Below are 20,075 nucleotides of genomic sequence, written 5' to 3' on the forward strand. Positions count from 1 at the left end.
ACTTCTCTATGATTGCTTTCTGAAATCATTCCCAACTGAACATATCTTTTACACTTTTCTTCCACATTCCCCTCACCCTTTTCTACTTTGCCTCCTGCTTTTGGAAAAAAAAAATGCTATAGAAAAGTGAGTGGTCCCCCAGCTTGACTCCTAGCACTACCTATCCATTCCCAGATATGCTCTCGCCCAGTACTTTACAGCAGCGCTTCTTAAACTATGGGCCACAACCCCATATGGGGTTGCAAAAAACTTGGCAATAGTAAAAGGTTTCTGAACCTGCAACAACCAAAAATTAATTAAAAATCAAATGCATAATGAATCTGAAGAGTTTCTGGCAGCGCTTGCCCATATTGCATCATCTAACTTCACTGCAGGCTTGGTTCTGAACATGCAGCACTCACCCTTTGTACTACAAAGTGGAAAAAGTTTAAGAAGCCCTGTTTTAGAGTACATTCTTGTGATGTACTCTCATCTCTGGGAATAGCCTGAAGAGAGGATGGACCACACAGATAAGCTGAACACACCCTGATTTCACACGAACCTCTAGGGAGTAGCTAGGTGCCCCTGAGGTTTTTCTTTGGCTCAGGATAGTGGCCAGGGCAAGTGGCAGTCAAAAGAGAGCCAGAAGGCATTGGAATGGGGGTCAACACTTTGAAATATGGCATCCTAGAAAAATCTGGAAAATGTAAAATTTAAATCCTGATGGAATCAAATGAACACCAAATTAGAAGTCTAGGAATTAGGGATCTAGTTATGGTTCTGCTACCAACTTGGAATGTGGCTCATGGAAAATTGCCTTACCTCTCTGAGCTTGAGTATTCTCTTGTGTAAATTAAGGGGTTTGGTCTCAATGAACTCTAAAGTGTCTTTCAGTTCTAACAATCCATAATTCTATGCCTTTATAAAATGGATTTTGTAAGGAAATAGGCCACTATAAAACAGAATTTCACAGATAAACCAGTAAAAAAATATAAATTTACTTCAATTTTTTAAAATGAGTTAACAGGAGCAGAGAAGCATATTAATTGTTCACATACCACAGTTTCCTCTAATCCTTTAAGGTCTTCTCTTGCTTGCTCCCTTTTGTCATTGAGCAATCTTAAAAAACAAACAAACAACAACATCAAAAATGGGTTCATGAGCCACAGATTGAGATTCAAGGATTTGTAATAATCCCAAGCAAGTAACAAACAATTTGTGTTTGCAGACAAGTCTTCCAAAACCATCCAATTCATAGCACCAAAGAACTTTCACGTGTCTTAAAATTAACCCAATTTAACAAAGGATGTTTAGCTATGTTAATCACAAAAGTACTTTGGAAAAACTCCTGGGGATACCTCTTTTCAGGTGAAGAATGAGTTACGGGGAAGTAAGCAGTAATACTTTAAACAGAGCTTAATGGCTCATAATGATCAACTTACATCAGCTTTTCCAATTTCATCTCTCTCTCCTGATCCTCTATTTTCAGTTTGTCATAATCACAACTCAATTTCTCTTGTTCCAGCTGCAGCTTCTGGTTCAAACTGAAATTGAGAGGAAAAAGCAATTGTCCCAGTTTCCTTTGGGATTAGAAAGCTTTCATAAATAACCAGACACACCAGAAATGCATAAAGCAATAGGCCTTTAACCTATTATGGTACACTTTAACTCCAGTCAAGGCCTAGACTGACACCCTGGAATGGAGACAACAGGGAACATAAGCAAAGGAAGAGGGGCGCAGGGCAAAGGATGCTAACGGTCACCAGAAGGGTCAGTCACTACAGCCTTGGGTGTGATAATCTTTAGGCCATGGCAGAAGGGGGTCAGCAGTGACTGCTTGGAGAGTCTTCCTTCACACATGACATACCCATCTTTGCCAAACTCTCCATTATTCCTAATCAATGTATGAGGTGTCTGGGCTTCATCATCTCCACAATCAAGGCAGCTAATCCCTTTGCAATGATCATGACTTTTTGTAGAGAAGGGGAACCAATCTTACTTCACAGGATCATGGAAATGGAGCTGGAAGAGACCTTAGGGGCCATCCAATCCAACCCATTCATTTTACAGATAAGGAACAGAGCCCCAGACAAGTTAAGTGAATTACTCAGGGTCACATAGCTAGTAAGAGATAGGATTTCAACCAAGGTCTTTCTGACTCCAAGTCCAATTCTCTATCCACTTGCTACACTGCCTCTAGGCCATGAGATGAAGGGGAACTAGTCACAGCAAATAAGTGTCTGGTCTGATCTCTGACCTCACAACTGGAAATAATTTTCTAAAGTTTGGTGCAAGTAGCTGATAGGAATGAATACAAAAGTGTGATTTTCAAAGCACTTACATTCATGTACAAAAGTCTATAAAATGTTTAGGGGAAAGGGAAAATATATGAGACCTGATGGGCAATAATTGCAACATTCTGTTACCAGACTTGGTCTACCTGAGTGATAGACAACAAATGAGTCAGAAATTCTGAGCAAGCTAACTGAAAACATGATTCCATTCAAGACTGGAAATTTTGAGATCTGGTATGGTCAGGAAATAGCAGTGAAGTACCCCACCTGCCAAAGTGAAAACTAGCTTCGGAGAAGCTCCAACAAGCATGAAGTCATGGGACACAGAAAGAATAAAGATCATTGTGTTCTGGAAGGGGCAATAAAAATAAAAGAAAAAAGGGGTGATATTTTGAAATAGAAAAAGAACATTTAAAAAATCCACCTTCCTCCACTTCCACTGCAGCCTAGCTCAGGAAACCATAACTTCTTCCCCCAATCTTCCTTTCCTATTGCTTTTCCTTCCTTGATCAGAAACATTTTTCACATTTTAAGTGCTTAGAGAATCTCGGGCCCCATTTGTTGCGTAGAGTCTGGTCACCAAAGAATTTTCAACTTTTTCTAATCAATTACACTTATTTAAGGCCCGTTTTGTACTGAGCGTAGTTGGAGGCACTGTTAAGAGAATTTCAAAATCACAAGATCATAGCTAGAAGGGAACCGAGATGAGGAAACTGAGCGCCAGAGGTGCGGCCACAAGTAGTCATAATAGTCACATAGTCAGAACCTGAATTCAAGTTTTCTGACTTCAAATTCAGCACTCCTGCTTCCTTCTAAATCAGTGGGGAGATATTTCCATTTATATATGAAATATATTTATGATATAATATACAAACTAATGTAAATGTATGGTATATAATATAAAAAATTACTGAAAAGACACTAAAGGAAACGGATCATTAGGGAGAGACCAAAGATTGCTCCTAACCCAAAATCTAAAAGATCTCCACAAAATATCCAATGTAACCCTTTTGGTCAGTCCCCATTCATGTCCCATATCTTTTGTTGCTCTATCTTTTCTCACTTTCTATTCCTCAACATTTGAAATGTAAATTCTTGAGGACAAGTATTATTTAATTTCTGACTTTGTTTAATTATTACCTAGCAGAGTGCCTTATACACAATAGTAACTTAATAAATGTTAGCTGAATCGAATATGGCAAATTTCAACTGCAACTGAGTTCAAATCCTACCTTTAACATTGACTAGTCTGTGGATAAGTCACTTAGTCTTTCTGAGACTCATTTTCTTCATGTGTAGTACCTTTCTCACAAGGTCATTTGTCACCAATCACTTGTTTTATTTTCTTCTCCTAAAAGGTAAATGCTGGGGGGGAAGCCCTTTTTAGAGTTCCCATTATTTGTAAAAAAGTTTATCATCAATCAAACCCTTAGTTACACGTAACATATATATGTATGTATATATGTATGTATGTGTGTGTGTATATATATATATATATAAAATGTGTATATATATGTGGGGGAGTATATATACATGTGTGTGTATATGTATATACATAAATATATACACACACATATATACACATACACACACATATACACACACACATACATATCTTTCAGGAGAGGGTATTGGACTAATCCCTTGAGAAGACTGGTAGATTTCTATTGGGACATGTCAGTAACATTTCATTGAAAATGAGGACTTCCCCATAAGCCTTATATAGGAGGGAATCTATTCTAGATTCCTATGTGGTTTGAAGAGAAAGGTGAGGAAAAGAGACAAAAACTAACTTGGTTACCTGGCAAAGGTACTACTCAACCTTGCCCCCTTCCTTTTAGAGACCAGATGAGAAGAAAGAGTTCTTCCTTTCATTAAAAGGGATTCAAGTAGCAAGGGGAACCCCTCATCCTAGTCCAGAGTTCTGCCCTACAGAAGTTCTGTTCTACAGAGGGAGAACAAAAAGGAAATATCTTTTCCCCTCATTTATTCTAATTAGATTTAATTTGGGCTAACAAGAATCTTTTTTAAAAATGTGAATAACCACCTGAAACAGGTTGTTGTAGTGGAGAAGGACAGTGAAGAATGAGTCGAGACCTGGCTTCTACTACTCCAGCTTTTACCTCTCAACTGTATCCTTAAACTAACTACTTGTGTGACTTTGGGAAGGTCATTTAAACTTCTCTGAATCTCAGTTATCAATTGTCAAATGACCAAAAATGCTCAGGAATTAAACATTCCTATTATTTCTTACTTTGTAATTCTGGCAAAGGTCCTAGAAGCAGCAACAGCCTGTGTGATACTGTAATTAATGCATCAGGTCCCTTCCCCATGTTCCTATAAGATGACAATTCCAGGCAAACTGCATAACTCTGAAGCATACATAAATACTTAAAGGATTCGTGATCTTGTCAGTATGGGGAGCTCCCAGTATACGAATTTCTTTGTCCCTCCCCCAAGCAGATTAAAACATATCTATGACTTAGTAGATAAGTCTTAGGGAAATACCTGAGGTCTGAGTAAATTACCTTAAGTAATTTGCTTAGTGTCAGAGGTGGGATTTGAACCCAGAGCTTCCTGATTTCAAGTCCAGCACCCTATCCACTCTTCATCATGCTGTTTCTAACCACAAATCATCTTGCTTTGTTAATGGAAACAACAGTCACACTATTTAAAGTGTGGATACATAAATCAATTATGAATTCATGAAATGGAAGGCACAACTGTATACTCTCTGGAATTAAACTATCAAAATCCCCAAGTCAAGGGGAATTTATTTTATGCATGTAATTACATGGAGTATTAGGTTAGGCTGCATCACATTTGGGAAATATCAATGATTCCAAGATGCTTGATACATCCTTTCCACACCAACAGCCTTAACTAATGCCATGTGGGTACAAGTCATGAAATACCACAGCCCCAGAAGAATCAAAATTGCAGGTTATTCAAAGGACCAGTAAAGATGCTCAGTACACAATAATACAGTGGAGTTTGAGTTGAGAATTGGTTGAAGCATTCTAGAAAACAATTTGGAACTATTCTAGAAAAATCACCAAACTATTCATATCCTTTGACACAGCAAAATCACTGTTGGGCATTTATCTCATTAGATCTAAAGAGAGAAGGAAATACCCCCTATGTAACAGTATATTTATAATGATCTTTTTTGTGGCAGCAAGATACTGGAAATGAAGTAGGTGACTATCAATGGGGGAATAACTAAACAAATTCTGATAAGAGAAAATCATGGAACATCATGCCATGAGAAATGATGGCTATGAAGAATTTAAAGAAATTTGTAAATACTTCCATGAATTAATTCATAGCCAACTAAACAAAACCAACAAGCACAATGACCAAAAAATATAAAGGCAAATAGTACAAAAATATATTATAATTCATACTAGTGAATAGCCCACTCTTAAATTCCAGAAGTCTAATAATGAAGCCTGTTTCCTTCTTCTTGCTAAGGAGGTGGTGAACTGCAGATGCAGAATGAGGCATATGCTCTCAGGCATGACCAATTTTTCAGGGTTTTCCCCCCCTTAACTGGACATTTTTGTTGGAAAGGAAGATCAGAGGGGGTACTAGAAAATACTAGTGACATACAAAAAAAAGTATCAATCATACACTAAAAAGAAAAGAAGGGAAAAATGCAAGTAGTGCAAGTAGGCTGCAGCAAATTACTGTAACATCTACATAGGAAGTGCTACAATAAGCTTTATTAAAGGCATATATGACCAGAAAAGGAGGGACCCTAACCATGTAATTAGAAGCAAAAGAAAACAAGCAGATAGACTAAAAACTGAGCAGTGGTAGCCATGAAATATTCAAAGAGCCAGAGGAAGCTCTTCAGCATGTTGGGTGGATCTTCCAAGGAAGATGTATGGACAAGCATTCACTAGAATTGCACAGGACATAAAGATATGAGTAGGTTGCGGTCTATGCCAGTGGAAGGACTATTCACATAAGTGATTATCACAGATTCACTTAAATATATTTGCACCAACATACTTAACTTCATGGGATCCCATTATTCAGAAGCAAGGAGTAACTTGGAGCTCAAATTGCTGAACCAGTGCTTATGCCCATCAAAGTCACCAATGTCCACCCTGCCCTGTGGACACTAAGAATGGCAGCTTGTCTAGATTGTCTTCCTAACTGTTCTCTGAGCCCTTGGAATCCCAGTCCCAGTGGGAGAATATGCCTTGAAAACAGAACTGTAACTCTACCTTGTTATCACAGCAGGAGAAAGAAAACAAGAAAAGGGCACAAATCCTCCAAGGATTCAAGGGAAAGCAAATTTCTCTGGTTTCCTGCTGACTGAAGAACAAGTGTCTATATTTCAGCTACCCCTAATCCCATGGAACCACCAAGCCAACTTACTCTCGAATCTCATCAATGATTTTCTGCTTCTCTTCAATCTCATCTCGAAGTCTGGACAGCTGCTTCTGGTGGGCTTCCCTATGACTCTCCATTTGCTGCTCCAATGCTTTCTGCAGACCATACAAAGAGAAATGACACTTGCATTTTTGTTTAAGCATTATATAAGCCCAGATCTAATTTGCCATTATTCCAGAACATCATATTCTAAACAAGGAACATTCCCTCTCTTCTGCTCACAGAAACCACTGTCCCTTCTTCTGGGACTCATCAAACACAAAGCATTTGTAATGGAATTGTGTGACCAGATCAGCAAGATTAATTCAGCACTTGAGGCAGGGGAACACCTGACAATAAACAAAAAAGCTTTCCCTTTAAACAGTGGTGTGATGTCACAGAAAATGCACAATATTGAGAGTCAGGAGACTTTGATTTGAACCCGTTTTTGCTACTACTTTTATGACTTTGTCATTGTTATTGTTTAGCCGTTAAAGTCACGTCTGATTCTTTGTTGACTCCCGCTGGGGTTTTCTTGCCAAAGATACCAGAGTGGTTTTGTCATTTCCTTCTCCAGCTCATTTTACCGATGAGGAAAGAGGCAGAGTTAAGTGACTTATCCAAGGTCACACAGCTAGTAAATGTCTGAGGTCAGATTTGAACTAAAAAAGATGAGTCTTCCTTACTCCAGGCCTAGTTGTCTGATCCACTGTGCCACATTGCTGCCCATTATGACACTGAGCAAGTCACTAACTTTTCTGGCCATCAGTTTTCCCCTTTGGAAGATGCTAGAAGACTTCCTTCTAAGTTCCTTCTAGCTCTAAATCTACGGTCCTAGAATCTCTCTGAAGCTTACCTGACCTATGGTAGCTCACTACCTACTGTGTCATGGGATAAGAGAAGTACACAAAGATGGCAGAGTGTAGTTAAAAAAAAAAACCAAAGCACCACAACCACAATAATTAGGAAGAACTCATTTTTAGTCCTGGTTTCATTACTTTATTCACTGCATGACTTTGAAGGGTCAGTTTCATCTTTTGTAAAATGGGAATAATGAAATCTGCCCTATCCACCTCACACAGGGTGACTGACTGTAAGGGTCAAATGACATGAGTGTGAAGATGCTTTGAGAAAGTCATGTACAAAGGCAAGTAGCAGCTATGCTAATTCGAGGGCAAAATACGGCTGCAACAGCTTTCATTAACATGATGACATGACATAAAATGGGGACAGAAGCTTACCCAGGAAGACTTACTTGTCTACCTCAGGGCCTGTTTTGCCCAGAACAAGCAGCTGTCAGCCCGATTTAGCTAATCCACTTGCCTAACAGCTGTGCACACCTGTTTTTCCACAAGAGGCAAAAAGAACAATACTTTCATTCACATCTATTATCTCATTTGATCATAACAATCTCATGAGGCAGGTAGGACATAAGTTATAAGAAAACTAAGGGGCAGCTAGGTGGCACAGTGGATAGAGAACTGGCCCTGAAGTCAGGAGGACCTGAGTTCAAATTCGGCCTCAGACCAAACACTTGACACTTACTAGCTGTGTGACCCTGGGCATGTCACTTAACCCTAATTGCCAAAAAAAAAAAAAACCCAAAAACAAACAAACAAAAAAAACCTAAGGCCATTTTATCATCAACAACATTTACTAAGTATTTCCCATGGGTATGGCACATGAAACAGTAAAAAGGGGAAACCTCAACATGCCACTTATGGTCAAGAAAGCTTCTTTTGTGAGATTTCTTGAACTCCAGTGTAGTTTGGCAAAAGCAATTTATCTAAAGATCTAGATCTTACAGGGACTGGAAACTCAGGTCTTCTGATTCTGTAGTCCAGGGGGCAGCAGCGTGGTGTAGTAGGAGGAGGAGAGTTCTACCTTGGCCCCATTTTGGCCACATGACTCAACTCTTGCAAAGAAGGTACCAGTCTATCTTGGTTTAAGTTTTCTCACACAAGAGTTCCCAATAACTAAGAAATCACAGACCCAGGACCTGTCCCCTATACCAAGCTAACTCAAAAGAGAATACTCAGAACTGGAGGAGGAGCAAGTATGCAAGAAAAAAAGTTGTCTCAAATTATGCAGTTAATGGATTACTCAGATTACTTCCATGGGAATTTACGAAGCACAACAGATAAAAGCTTCATCAAGCTTTTTTGTTCCCTGACCTTTCTGAAGCATTAAATCCCAAGTTCCCATTTTTTCCAATAGCTGTGTGAGCTGTCTATCTTCCCATTGCCCTATGGTTTAACTTCGTGTTAGAAAAAGCTCTTCAGGGATCCTCTCATCCCCTCTTTTTTTTTTCTCTTTCACTGCCCCCCACCTCAACCTTTTACCTTCTTGTCCTGAAACAACCAAAATGTTACTAAAGGAGGTTATCCTTTGTTTATCATATTTGTAAGCTATTTTAATAACACTTATTTTAGAAAGTTTAATACTTTAATGTTCTGTTCACAGAGAAAAAAAGTTTAAAATGTAATGCTGTAGATATATACACATACATACATACAAATCTATACTGTTAGGTATGCACAGGACTGCATGGCAAACCCACAACAAACAAACCAAAAATAGGGAATGCTCTGCTCATTTCCAAGGAAATCTGTCCTGCTGCTACATAACTACCCCATGTTTAGCCTGGGTTTGAGTCTTCCTTTTTCAGGAAAAGACAGAGAGAGCTCCACTTTTAACTCCCACTGACCCTATTTAAGAGGTTCCCTCACCACACCTCACCAGGAAAATAATAAGCTACTAAACATTTATTAAAATTCTGGGAAACCTGTTATGTGTTCATCCAATTCCATTCTATTTTTTTAATGATTGATTTAGAAAAAAAATTTCTGTTCTCTTTCTTTTATTTTTTAATTTCTCCTTTTACAAAAAAAATTTGAAAATGAGTCTTCCTGTCTTGGGCAACTAGATAGCACAGTGCATAAGGTGTCAGACCTGAAGTCATAAAGACTCATCTTCCTGAGTTCAAATCTAGCCTCAGACATTTACTAGCTACATGGCCCTGGGCAGGTCACTTGACCCTATTTGCCTCAGTTTCCTCATCTGTAAAATGAGCTAGTGAAGGAAATGGCAAACGACTTCAAGATCTTTGCCAAGAAAACTCCAAATGGGGTCACAAAGAATCAGACAGGTCTGAAGAACAACTCCCTGCCTCACCCAGGCCACCTGCAGGTCTGATTTCAACAGTAATCAAACAGAAGCTTTCCCCTACTCTGGTTTTCCAACTTAGGCAGGCACACTCTTCCTTAGGTGCTCAGCTGCCCAGGACCCACCATCCTGCTGCCGGACATAGTGTCTTACATACACTCTATTGGCCTTAGCTCTACTACAGCTCAGAACTCAAGAGTTCCCCAGCCTCAGGCTTCCTCAGCAGCAGGGGATACAGGTGTGCATCACCATGCCCAGCTCCGCACTATTTAAAAGTGAAAGGGAGTTGGGGGGAACAAGTTGTTTACCTTTTTTTTTCCAGATTGGGGACCTCAACTTTATTTGGCCCTTTAGTTTATCATCAACAACATTTATTGAGCATTTCCCATGGGTATGGCACATGAAACAGGAAAAAGAAGAACCCTCAATATACCACTTATGGTCAATTAGGCTCTTCTTGTGATTTCTTGAACTAGAGTATAGTTTGGTAATAAAAAAAAATAAGACCAAGGTTTTTCATCTTTGCATGATCCTTAAATGAACTAATAAACTTAGTTACTACATTTTCTGCCTAAAATATGACTAGATGAAAGTGCTCCATCTAGACAAACACTCAAATTTATCATGTTAAGAAAGGAGAAAAAAAAGAGCTCTGACTGTAGATGTCAGCTCACAATGGAGTAACTGGCAATGCATTAGAAGGCACCCACAAAGTGACTGATGCAATCATTTGAGGGGACACTCTATTTACATCTTTCCCCTTCATCTGAGATGGAGGACAAATTGTTAAGAGAATAATCATTGCCTTTTCTATTATGTACCACACACCAGGGCCATTTGACTCATATTTTTAACATCAATATTTAGCCAGCTCTTCCCTAGCTAAGATCTACTTTCAAATCACAACAGTCTGTCTACTTTATATCCCTCATTCTAATATATATCTCTGGCTTTGATGGAAGACCATGAAAAAGAAGAGAGGAAAGCAAGCCCAATTTTTCATGACTTTCATGATTGTACCTTCATTTCCTCTGCATCCTGAAGCCGGGTCAAGTGTTCCTTTTCTTTGTCCTGGAAGCTGACTTCATGCATTTTTTCTGTTTTCCATTTAATTCATATTCAAAAGTGGAAATGTAAGATAAAGGAAAAAACATTAATAACACAGTACTACCTGTTAGCAACTATACCAGAGACATAATAGTCCAATCCCCACATAAAAAAACTCTTTAGAATTAAGCAGCACCTTGGAGGTGACTTAACTCTTTAAGACATATGGCTGCTGTTAGGGGGTCTAGAAAAAAGTAATTTATCTTTCATAAAAAGGAATTTTACCTTCCATAAATAATCTACTTTGTTCCCCAAGTTCCTAATGGAACAACAACAAAAATCAGACAATCTTCAAAATAATATCGAATTTGTTGCAAAATATTTGACATATTAAAGGAAAAGGGATTCCATATGTCTTGGGAGGTGGGGGTTAGGAAAGGGAGTATATGATTGAATGTATCTCACACTCTTCTAGGAAACAATTTCAGCCTAGTGTTCTAGGAAAGGCAATGGACAAGGAGTCAGAAGACCTGAGTTTTCATTCCCACCTATGCTACTTACAAGCTGTGACACTTTGGACAAATCACTTAATATCTCTGGACCTCAGTTTCCACATCTGAAAAATTAAGGAGCTGGACTAAATAATAATCTCAATGATCTTTTCCAATATGAGGATTAAATGATTCTAAAATAAATAATTTTTTAAATTTTAAAAAATCCAATGACTCTAATCTGTAAAAAAAGAATTACCTTTCATATTTTTCCTTGGTTCAGCACTCAATTTTTCACTTTTATTCCTCTTGGACAAACAAACCATCACTAGTGAAGTATAATGCTACTCTGTCTCAGGGTTATAATGGATGCCCATGCATTTTTATAAATTAAGCATACTATCCTGTATTTTTAGCCTTGCTATACTATTTCCTATGCCTCTGTGTCCTCCATACACTTCATAGAATTATAAGATTTAGAGCTGGAAAAGACCTTAGGGTTCATCTATCCCACATGTATTTTAGAAAACACAGGAGACATTTTTATGTTTAGTCTACATTATTAACATTTTCTCCACTAATTTCTTAATTCTAGACCAGTGTTTCTTAAACCGTGGGTCACAACCCCATATGGGGTCATGAAAAATTTGGCAATAGTAAAAGGTTTCTGAATGCGCAACGACCAAAAATTAATTCAAAATCAAACGCTAATGAATCCGAGGTGTTTCTGGCAGCACTTGCCCGTGTTGCATTGAGCAACTTTACTGCAGCCTTGGTTCTGAACACAAAGGACTCTCCTTTTGCACTGCACATGCCTTCCATCCACACAATGCTCAGTTTCCACACAATTAGTGGGAAAAAGTTTAAGAAGTCCTGATCTAGACAATCAACAAAGCAATAAACAAAGCCCTGATGTGTAGTGCTCGCCAATTTCCAAGGTGCGCTCACCTTGAAAATTTAACAATCAGTTCTTGCAAGGCATTATAAGCTATCTCCAGTATACCACTGTCAGTCCTTCTCTTATAGATGTGGAAACAGAGCCCCAGTGAGGGGCTACTGAACTAGTAAATAGAACAGGAATTCTAACCTAGGTCTTGTAACTCTAAACTGAATGCTCTTTCCATTGCACACCCATGCTGTTCTTCTATTCTACCACCTTAAGACTTCCCTAATTATCAATCAAATCATTGGTACAGAGTAGATGAGGGGAAGGTGGAATGTTATCAACGGAGCATAAATGAACATCTTATAGTTCATTTAGGCAGAGAGAGAGAGAGAGAGAGAGAGAGAGAGAGAGAGAGAGAGAGAGAGAGAGAGTGAGAGAGAGAGAGAGAGAGAGAGATAAAGTGTGTGTATGTGTATGTGTATGTGTATGTATTTGACCAAGACTGCAACAAAGAAAAATGATAAAACATTTACCTTGGGCACGGAGCTTAGCCAGCTCTTCACTGAGTGAGTCCTGGGACTCCTCCAGCTGTCTCCTCTTTTGCTCCATGTTTTGCATGTAATCTGTCAGAGACTTGATTTTTGCTTCATGCTTAACAAAGAATATTGAATGAATAAGGGGTCACTTACTTTAAACTATTTAAAAAGGAAAACTCAATCAAATAAGTTTTTCTTTTAAAGCACAGTGTTTGAATGATATACTTAATCTATCATTCCAACTGCTTTCCAAATGTCTGGGAGACTGCTTCCTGAACCCTCAGCTTCTGCTCATAAGACACTACAAAGAAGGTCCTCCTGCCACACAGAAGGGCCAGATTTACTGGCTCCTCTCTCTGTGGGATCTCACCTTCCTCTTTATGGGCATTGTAAAGTACTGCTCTGGGGAAAGGAACCCTGGTATCCAAATACCAATTCTACTGTGCCACAAGTTACAATCCTTCTTACTGGAGATAAGTAGGCTGGTATAATAACTATGGCAACATAATACTTGAGATGTGTCTAACACCAAATATTCTTTAATGTTTTAGGATTAGGGTATGAAAATATGGATTTCCCCTCCATTCCAAAGTATTATCTAAAGAATGAGTTTATTTTTATGTCCAAATAATTTCACCATTATGGATGCATGACATGAATTATTCAGAAACATACACTGAACTACTCATAAGAAAACAAAATGTCAAGCTTAAATATCAATGGTAACACAGAGTGGTGTTTTCAATTCTTTTTTTCTGTAATAGAAAAAGTGATAGCATTACTTTATGGCAGGGAAATTAACATGGATACTTGGTAATTGCCCTACAAAGAGCAATTCTGATTTTCCTATATTAAACGAGACATGTAGGATAAAGAGAAAATATCACCAAAAAGAAGGTTTCAAAAATAATCTTGCAATAGGAGATTTTCTTCTAATATATAAATCATTTCAAAATTCTAGATTATATTGCATTTACCTATTTATCAAAAAATAACTTAAGTATCAGTCTCTGACCAAGGAAATCTAGAAGCTCAAATGACAAAAAAAAGAAAAACAATTCACTTCAAGTTTACACTTGTGCTAACTCTATTATCTCTCACAGGAAATTTCTACTGTTAAGAGTTACCCTAGAAGATTCTTGTATAAAACAAGAATGTGAACAAATACGTTAACTGTATCTGACCATCCTAAGTAGCCGGACAAATAACGAAGCTATTTCAAGAGGGCAAGGTGAGCAGATGAGGAAGAACAGGATGACATACCTGTGAGATTAGCAGCTGGCAAGCTGCAAGCTCCCGTTCACTGGCATTCATCTTCCGGTTGGAATCAATCTGTGCACTCTCCAGCTGTTTACTCCGGTTCACCAGGGATTTCACCTCTGACTTCATCTTACTGATGTACAGCCGGGCCATGGTAAACTCCTCCTCAATCACTCCATTCACATCTGCTAACTGAGCACACAAGAGGACACCACTACTTACTTTTGGCCCACTGGATAGAAATCAAAACTCCAGATTGACCCTTCCTCTCTGGAGCCCCTTGGACATCAAAAGCAGTGTTGAAAAGTTTCCATTATTCTAAACTTTAGGGAAGAATTTTGATAGAGACATTCTCCAAATTGACAATCTGAAGAGAAGTCAAATACTCCATGGAGGTGATCAAGGGGACATTGCAACACTATGTCAAGGGGAAAAAAGAACTTTGGAATTAGGAAATGATCTTTATAAGCCAAGTACCAAAGGCTCATTTAGTCATCTGTAACCTCATATTCAGGAGTACAAAACATCCATAGCTATTGCATAGTCTTATTAAGCAAAGAGAGAATATGGGAGGTGGTAAGAAGAAATCAGAAAGTCCTGAAATCACTTGACCAAGTTTAAATTTAAATAGGAGCCCCTTCAGGTGTTGGCCTTCTTTGACACTTCTCAGCAGCTCCTACCCACATTTATTGGCCATCTTCCCAAAGCCAAAGCTATATATGCTAACAATAATAATACTCATTTACAAAGGTCCTTATGATTTATAAAGTACACTCTTCACAATAAGCTAGTGAGTTAAGTGGCAGAGATACCATTGTCCCAATTTGACAGACAAAGAAATTAAGGCTTTGAGAAATTGATGACTGATTTATCGGTGGTCAAATACCAAATGCTTGAACACCAGGCCTTCTAAACAAAATTCCCATTGAATCACACTGTCCCTCCTATGTGTTTTCTAGGAGACACCAAACTAACCTTCTACTAAATAAAAATCTACAGTTAAAAATGTCAAGTATAACTTTGCTTTGGCTGTTATAGGAAAATGGTTTATTATTCTGCTTTTTGACATGTGGCATAGCTCCATTATAAGGGGAATTAAGAGGAAAATCTTGGGTTCATCTAAAAAGATGGGGATCTATTATGTAGCAGCAATAGTAAAATCACCTAACTTAAAAAAAAGATCTTCAGAGATCATCCAGTTAGTTTCAAGTTTTCAAGCAACCTTCTACCTAATAAGTATCACCAAATCACAAAGGACAGTAAAAGGAACAAGCATGTATTAAGCACCAACTGTCTGCCAGGCACTGTGCTAAGTGCTTTACAAATTTTTTCTCCTTTGATCTTCACAACAATCTTGGGAATAGATGCTATTTTGATCCCTATTTGACAGATTTGATTACAAACTGAGGCAGAGAGAGTGACTTGCCCAATGGGGTCACATAGCTAGAAAGTATCTAAGGCCAGATTTGAACCCAGATCTTCCTGCCTTTGGGTCCAAATCTCTATCCACTGCGCTTCTATTAATGAACACTCTTAATTAACTAGACTTTTTGTTATACTATTATTTTAGGGAAAAGTGTAACACAAAAAAAGAAACTATTTTAGTTAAAAAAATACACACAGAGCTTCTAGGGATGCATTATGGTCAGTACACATTAAATTCATTCTTCTCTATCTACAGACTCTACCATGATAATTGACATTCACAAGGTAGCATAATGAAAGATTGTTGGACTTGGCATCTGAGAACCTGGGTTAGAATCTTGGCTCTGTCTGTTACTACCTTGTTACTACTCCACAAACCTCAGCTACCTCATTTGTTAAATGAGAGGTTTGCAACAATTTCCCCTCCAGTTCTAAATGTAGGGTCCTATGATCTCAAAACATAGCAAAATCTTGAGTCATCAAAGAGAGAATGAATTGAGTTGATTGTGCTATGTTAACTAAGGCAGTATTAGTCTTAAATGACTATGATTCCCCCATGTAAATCTGGCCTAGAAGTACTACATACGCAGACTGGCTTTTAAAAATAGTTTCTTCTTTATGAGTTGCTCTTTTTCCTAAAGAAGAGTACAACTCTAATGGGAGAATCCATGTTGAAAAAAATTCTAAAAGTAGGAAGTCATACAAAAAAAGAATTTTCTTCTTTACCCACAGTTAAGAAGAAAATCCACTGCATAAAAATACCCATTCCCTGAGTATCCTAGTATCTGAGGGTTTATTGTTTTGTTATTTTTCTTGATTACTAATGTAATGTATTATATGCAGTTTTACTCCCTCCCTCCTAGTTTGGACTGTCCTCTAGAGAGTGAGGAACCCTTTGTATTTTAAAGATCCATGCTCTCCTTCAGTCAAGCTCTAGCTAAACCAAACATTCTCATGTATCTTTTAATCAAGTTGCAGCCTCACATCTCAGCTCTCTGACTGAGATCCCTATTGGGCAAGCGAGAAGCTAAAGTAAGGCACACAAAATAAAAGTTCATAATCCCTCATGTAAACTTGGCCATGAACAACTATATAAGCAGATTATACAACTCACTAGACAAATATTAGTTAAAAATGTATAATTTTGTTTAGCCACCAGAGGGTACCACAGTATTTCCACAAATAGGTATTTATGATATGGTTATGCTGGTATGTGAATACAGATTAAGATTTGTTATTTGGGCTACAACCTGGTTTTGCAACGCTTCAGAGTGCCTAATAGTTGTGAATAAGGTATGTCACTTAAATACAGATGTGTCACTTGCATCATGGCTACTATCATAACTCATTCTATATTGGTATGTTTTTAAGTGATCATTTAGGACTGAGGATATGGAGTCAGATGAGCTCTGGAGAATTAGCAACAAATATAAGTAAATTAATCATCAGGAAGAACCTAAATCCCAACTTTCAGAATTTAACAAATATTAAGTTATATGTATCCTTAGCACTGTACAGAATTCCATTTTCAAGGTTGAAAGCTATAGACCATAACTCTCTCTGACTTCCAGTATAATGGCGCACCTTACATGCTATGTTTCTGATTAAAGTGTCCTTGCCCATGAAACATTCCTCACAGTGTCCTTCCACATATATCCTTTCAAATGTAACAACAACTAGTAAGAATAGTTCACATTTAAACAACACTTCAATAATGCTCTTTTCTCATCACAACCTTTCAAGGCAAGCAATAAAAGTGTTATTACTAACATCTGATTTGCCCACAGTCACACAGGTAGTAAGTGACACATTTGGGATATTAACTTGGGTAAGACCAGTGCTGTTTCCTCTACGCCACACTGCTTATCTTAGATAATGGACAGGAAGGTTGTGCAGTTAGAATAGATCTCCTGGTTACTAGCATCTGGCCAACACAGAGACAAGGGTAGAAGATACATACTGACTATATTCTATATTGTTTCCAAATTGACTGGCAAATGGGGAGGGATTGGGAGGAATGGCCTCTTTCAACTTGACTTTATCTCTCTGACACCATGAAAGTAGGAATGACATCTTGCCCCTAACAATCTTTCCCCTATGCCACATTCCAAAGGTAAAGAGTTGTAAGGGACCCAAAGGTACAAGTAGATGAGCTATTGCCTTTTCTAGTCCAGAATGAAGTCATGGCATAGGGCATTTCATGTTTCACAGCCTAAAAGAAATCAAGGTAGGGTTTTAAAAAAAGGCAAGAATTTGGCAAAAGACCAAAATAAGTTTCATTTATTTCACCTTTCTCTACATACTCTTTTGATTTACTTTTCTTGGAAATATTTCCCTTTTTGTCTTGGTAGGTGACAAAACAATTTTCAAAGTGGGTTCACTGATTCTAGGGAAAAATCAGTCTTTTCTCCTTTTCTTAAAATAAAGATTAAGTCAGTCTCCTCTTTGAACTAATGAAGACTCCAACTCACATCACTTTTGTTTTTGTTTGGTAGTAGACTTCTCCTCATGACTGTATATCTGTCACCAGAAGCCTTGGCATTGAGTAGCATATCATAAATATAATTCACAGAGAAAAGTCCCCCATCCATTATCTTCTGGCTTCAAAAGAAGCCACATACTGTACTGCTACAGCTACATTAATTCAGTTCAGTCACTTTCCAGTTGTGTCCAACTCTGTTATCCCATTCGGGGTTTTCTTGGCAGAGATACTGTTTGCCATTCCATTCTCCAGCTCATTTTACAGATAAGGAACTGAAACAAACAAGATTAAGTGACTTGCCCAGGGTCACACAGCTAGTAAGTATCTGAGGCCAGATTTGAACTCAGAAAGATGAATCTTCCTGACTCCCGGTCTGGCGTTCTATCCACTGTGCCACCTAGCTGCCCAATCAAATAACCCTATTCAAATAAGAAAAGCATTTATCCAGCAAGTGAATTTGAAGAAATGCTAAACTTTCCATAGGAATACTACTCCTTTAAAGAAAGAATAATAATCCTAGGTCAAGACACAGTCATTAAGGATTAAAATGATTAAGACTTGTCAATGAAATTAACTGGGGCTGGAAATTTTAGAATCCACTTTGAATCCTACTGAATGAATTCTCATGGCATGTACTTCATATAGCACATATTGTGTTAGTATGCAGAGGATGATTTAAAAATAAGTCATAGTTTCTGACCTCAAAGAGTTTACAATATCTTAAAGGGAAAAGCCAAGTACACACATAATTATAGCATTAGGTAAGATATGATAAATGCAATGAGAAAAAATATAAACAAAGTGCTATGTAGGTTCAGAAGGAAGAATAGAGCATATCTAGTTGGGGTCAGGGAAAGACTAGGGAAAGCTTAATGGAGAAGATGGCATTTGAATTAGATCCAAAAAATAGGCAGAATATCAACAGGCAAAAAAAAAAGAAAGAAGGGTAGGTTGGGAAGAGGCGAATATTCTAGGCAAACCTAGATGATATAAATAAAGGTATAGAGGAAGGAAAATATAGAGTATTTTCAGGGATAAGTTTGGTAGGAAACTTAAGAGCACAAGACAAGGGTAACAGGAAAAAGGCAGAAAAACTAGATGGGAGCTATATTGAGAAGGGTTTTGATTATCAGGATAAGGATCCTGGGCTTTATTAGAAGAGCAATGGGGAGCCAATGAAGGTTTTTTGAAGAGAGGATTGATATGATCAGATCTGTGCATCAGGAAGAATGACATGGCAATACTATAGGATGGATAGATTATTTTAGGAACATCAATTTCAAAGTTATTATAGTAGTTGTCCAAGAAAGAAGTCATGAGGGTCCTGAAGTAGGGAAGTAGCAATGAAGATGGAAAGAAAAATATAGACACAAGGGAATATTGAAGGGTAGAATCAACAGGATTTGACAACTAATCTAAAACTAATTGGATGTGGGAGAGGGGGGAGGGTAAAGAGCAACATCCTAGCAGCATCCAGTTGAGTATTTTAAAATTATTTCAATCATGCTTCAAATTCCCTAAGGCTGTGTTTTAATGCTCCAACACCCAGGCACTCCTTGATTTCATTTGAATTTTACATCAGCTCTATTTTGCAGCTTAAAATAATGCCCTTTTTTCACTGACAGCAGAAGGAGTCAACATTCCATAAATCAACTCTGCCTTTAATTTAAAATGACCTTGGTAATTGGCAAAATGTGGGGATTTTGTTTGTCTGAGACCAATAAGTTCTTCCAAAAATTAAATCAAACTTTAAATAACCAAACTTGGATGAAATGGAATTAATTCCATGATACCTGAATACTCTGCAATGAAGTTTCAGAATCATTCACAAGCATTTATTAAATGTCTACTTATCAATAGTTATACCATAAGAGAATACTAGCATTGAAGGGATGTCACCTAGTTCAACATCTCTTCTAGAAAACTCAGCTTTAAAAATACTCAAATTGAATTTTTTCTATACTATTCATAAAGTTCATCATTGAGAGAGCCTCTCAGGTATCATTTTTTAATAATTGCTCAAATTTATACATTATTTTACATATGCCATACATAAATTATATACACAAGTCATCATTTGAGCCTCAAAATGGCATTATAGCATAGCTAGCACAAATATTATTATTC

The 20,075-nt window shown here is 37.7% G+C and overlaps 1 protein-coding gene across 1 annotated transcript in view; it reads right to left on the reverse strand.

Moving 5' to 3' along the window:
* KIF5C (kinesin family member 5C) overlaps positions 1-20,075 on the reverse strand; it is a 206,568-nt gene that overhangs the window by 32,705 nt on the left and 153,788 nt on the right. The window contains exons 16-21 of the mRNA XM_027835641.1: positions 14,045-14,233; positions 12,779-12,896; positions 10,842-10,918; positions 6,663-6,772; positions 1,422-1,523; positions 1,038-1,098 (exon numbers count right to left, since the gene is read on the reverse strand). Coding sequence (XP_027691442.1) covers positions 1,038-1,098; positions 1,422-1,523; positions 6,663-6,772; positions 10,842-10,918; positions 12,779-12,896; positions 14,045-14,233 — 657 coding nt within the window. The remainder of the gene's footprint in view (positions 1-1,037; positions 1,099-1,421; positions 1,524-6,662; positions 6,773-10,841; positions 10,919-12,778; positions 12,897-14,044; positions 14,234-20,075) is intronic.

The sequence above is a fragment of the Vombatus ursinus genome, unplaced genomic scaffold (assembly GCF_900497805.2).
Source record: "Vombatus ursinus unplaced genomic scaffold, bare-nosed wombat genome assembly UNPS02014816.1, whole genome shotgun sequence".
In the NCBI taxonomy this organism is placed as follows: domain Eukaryota; kingdom Metazoa; phylum Chordata; class Mammalia; order Diprotodontia; family Vombatidae; genus Vombatus; species Vombatus ursinus.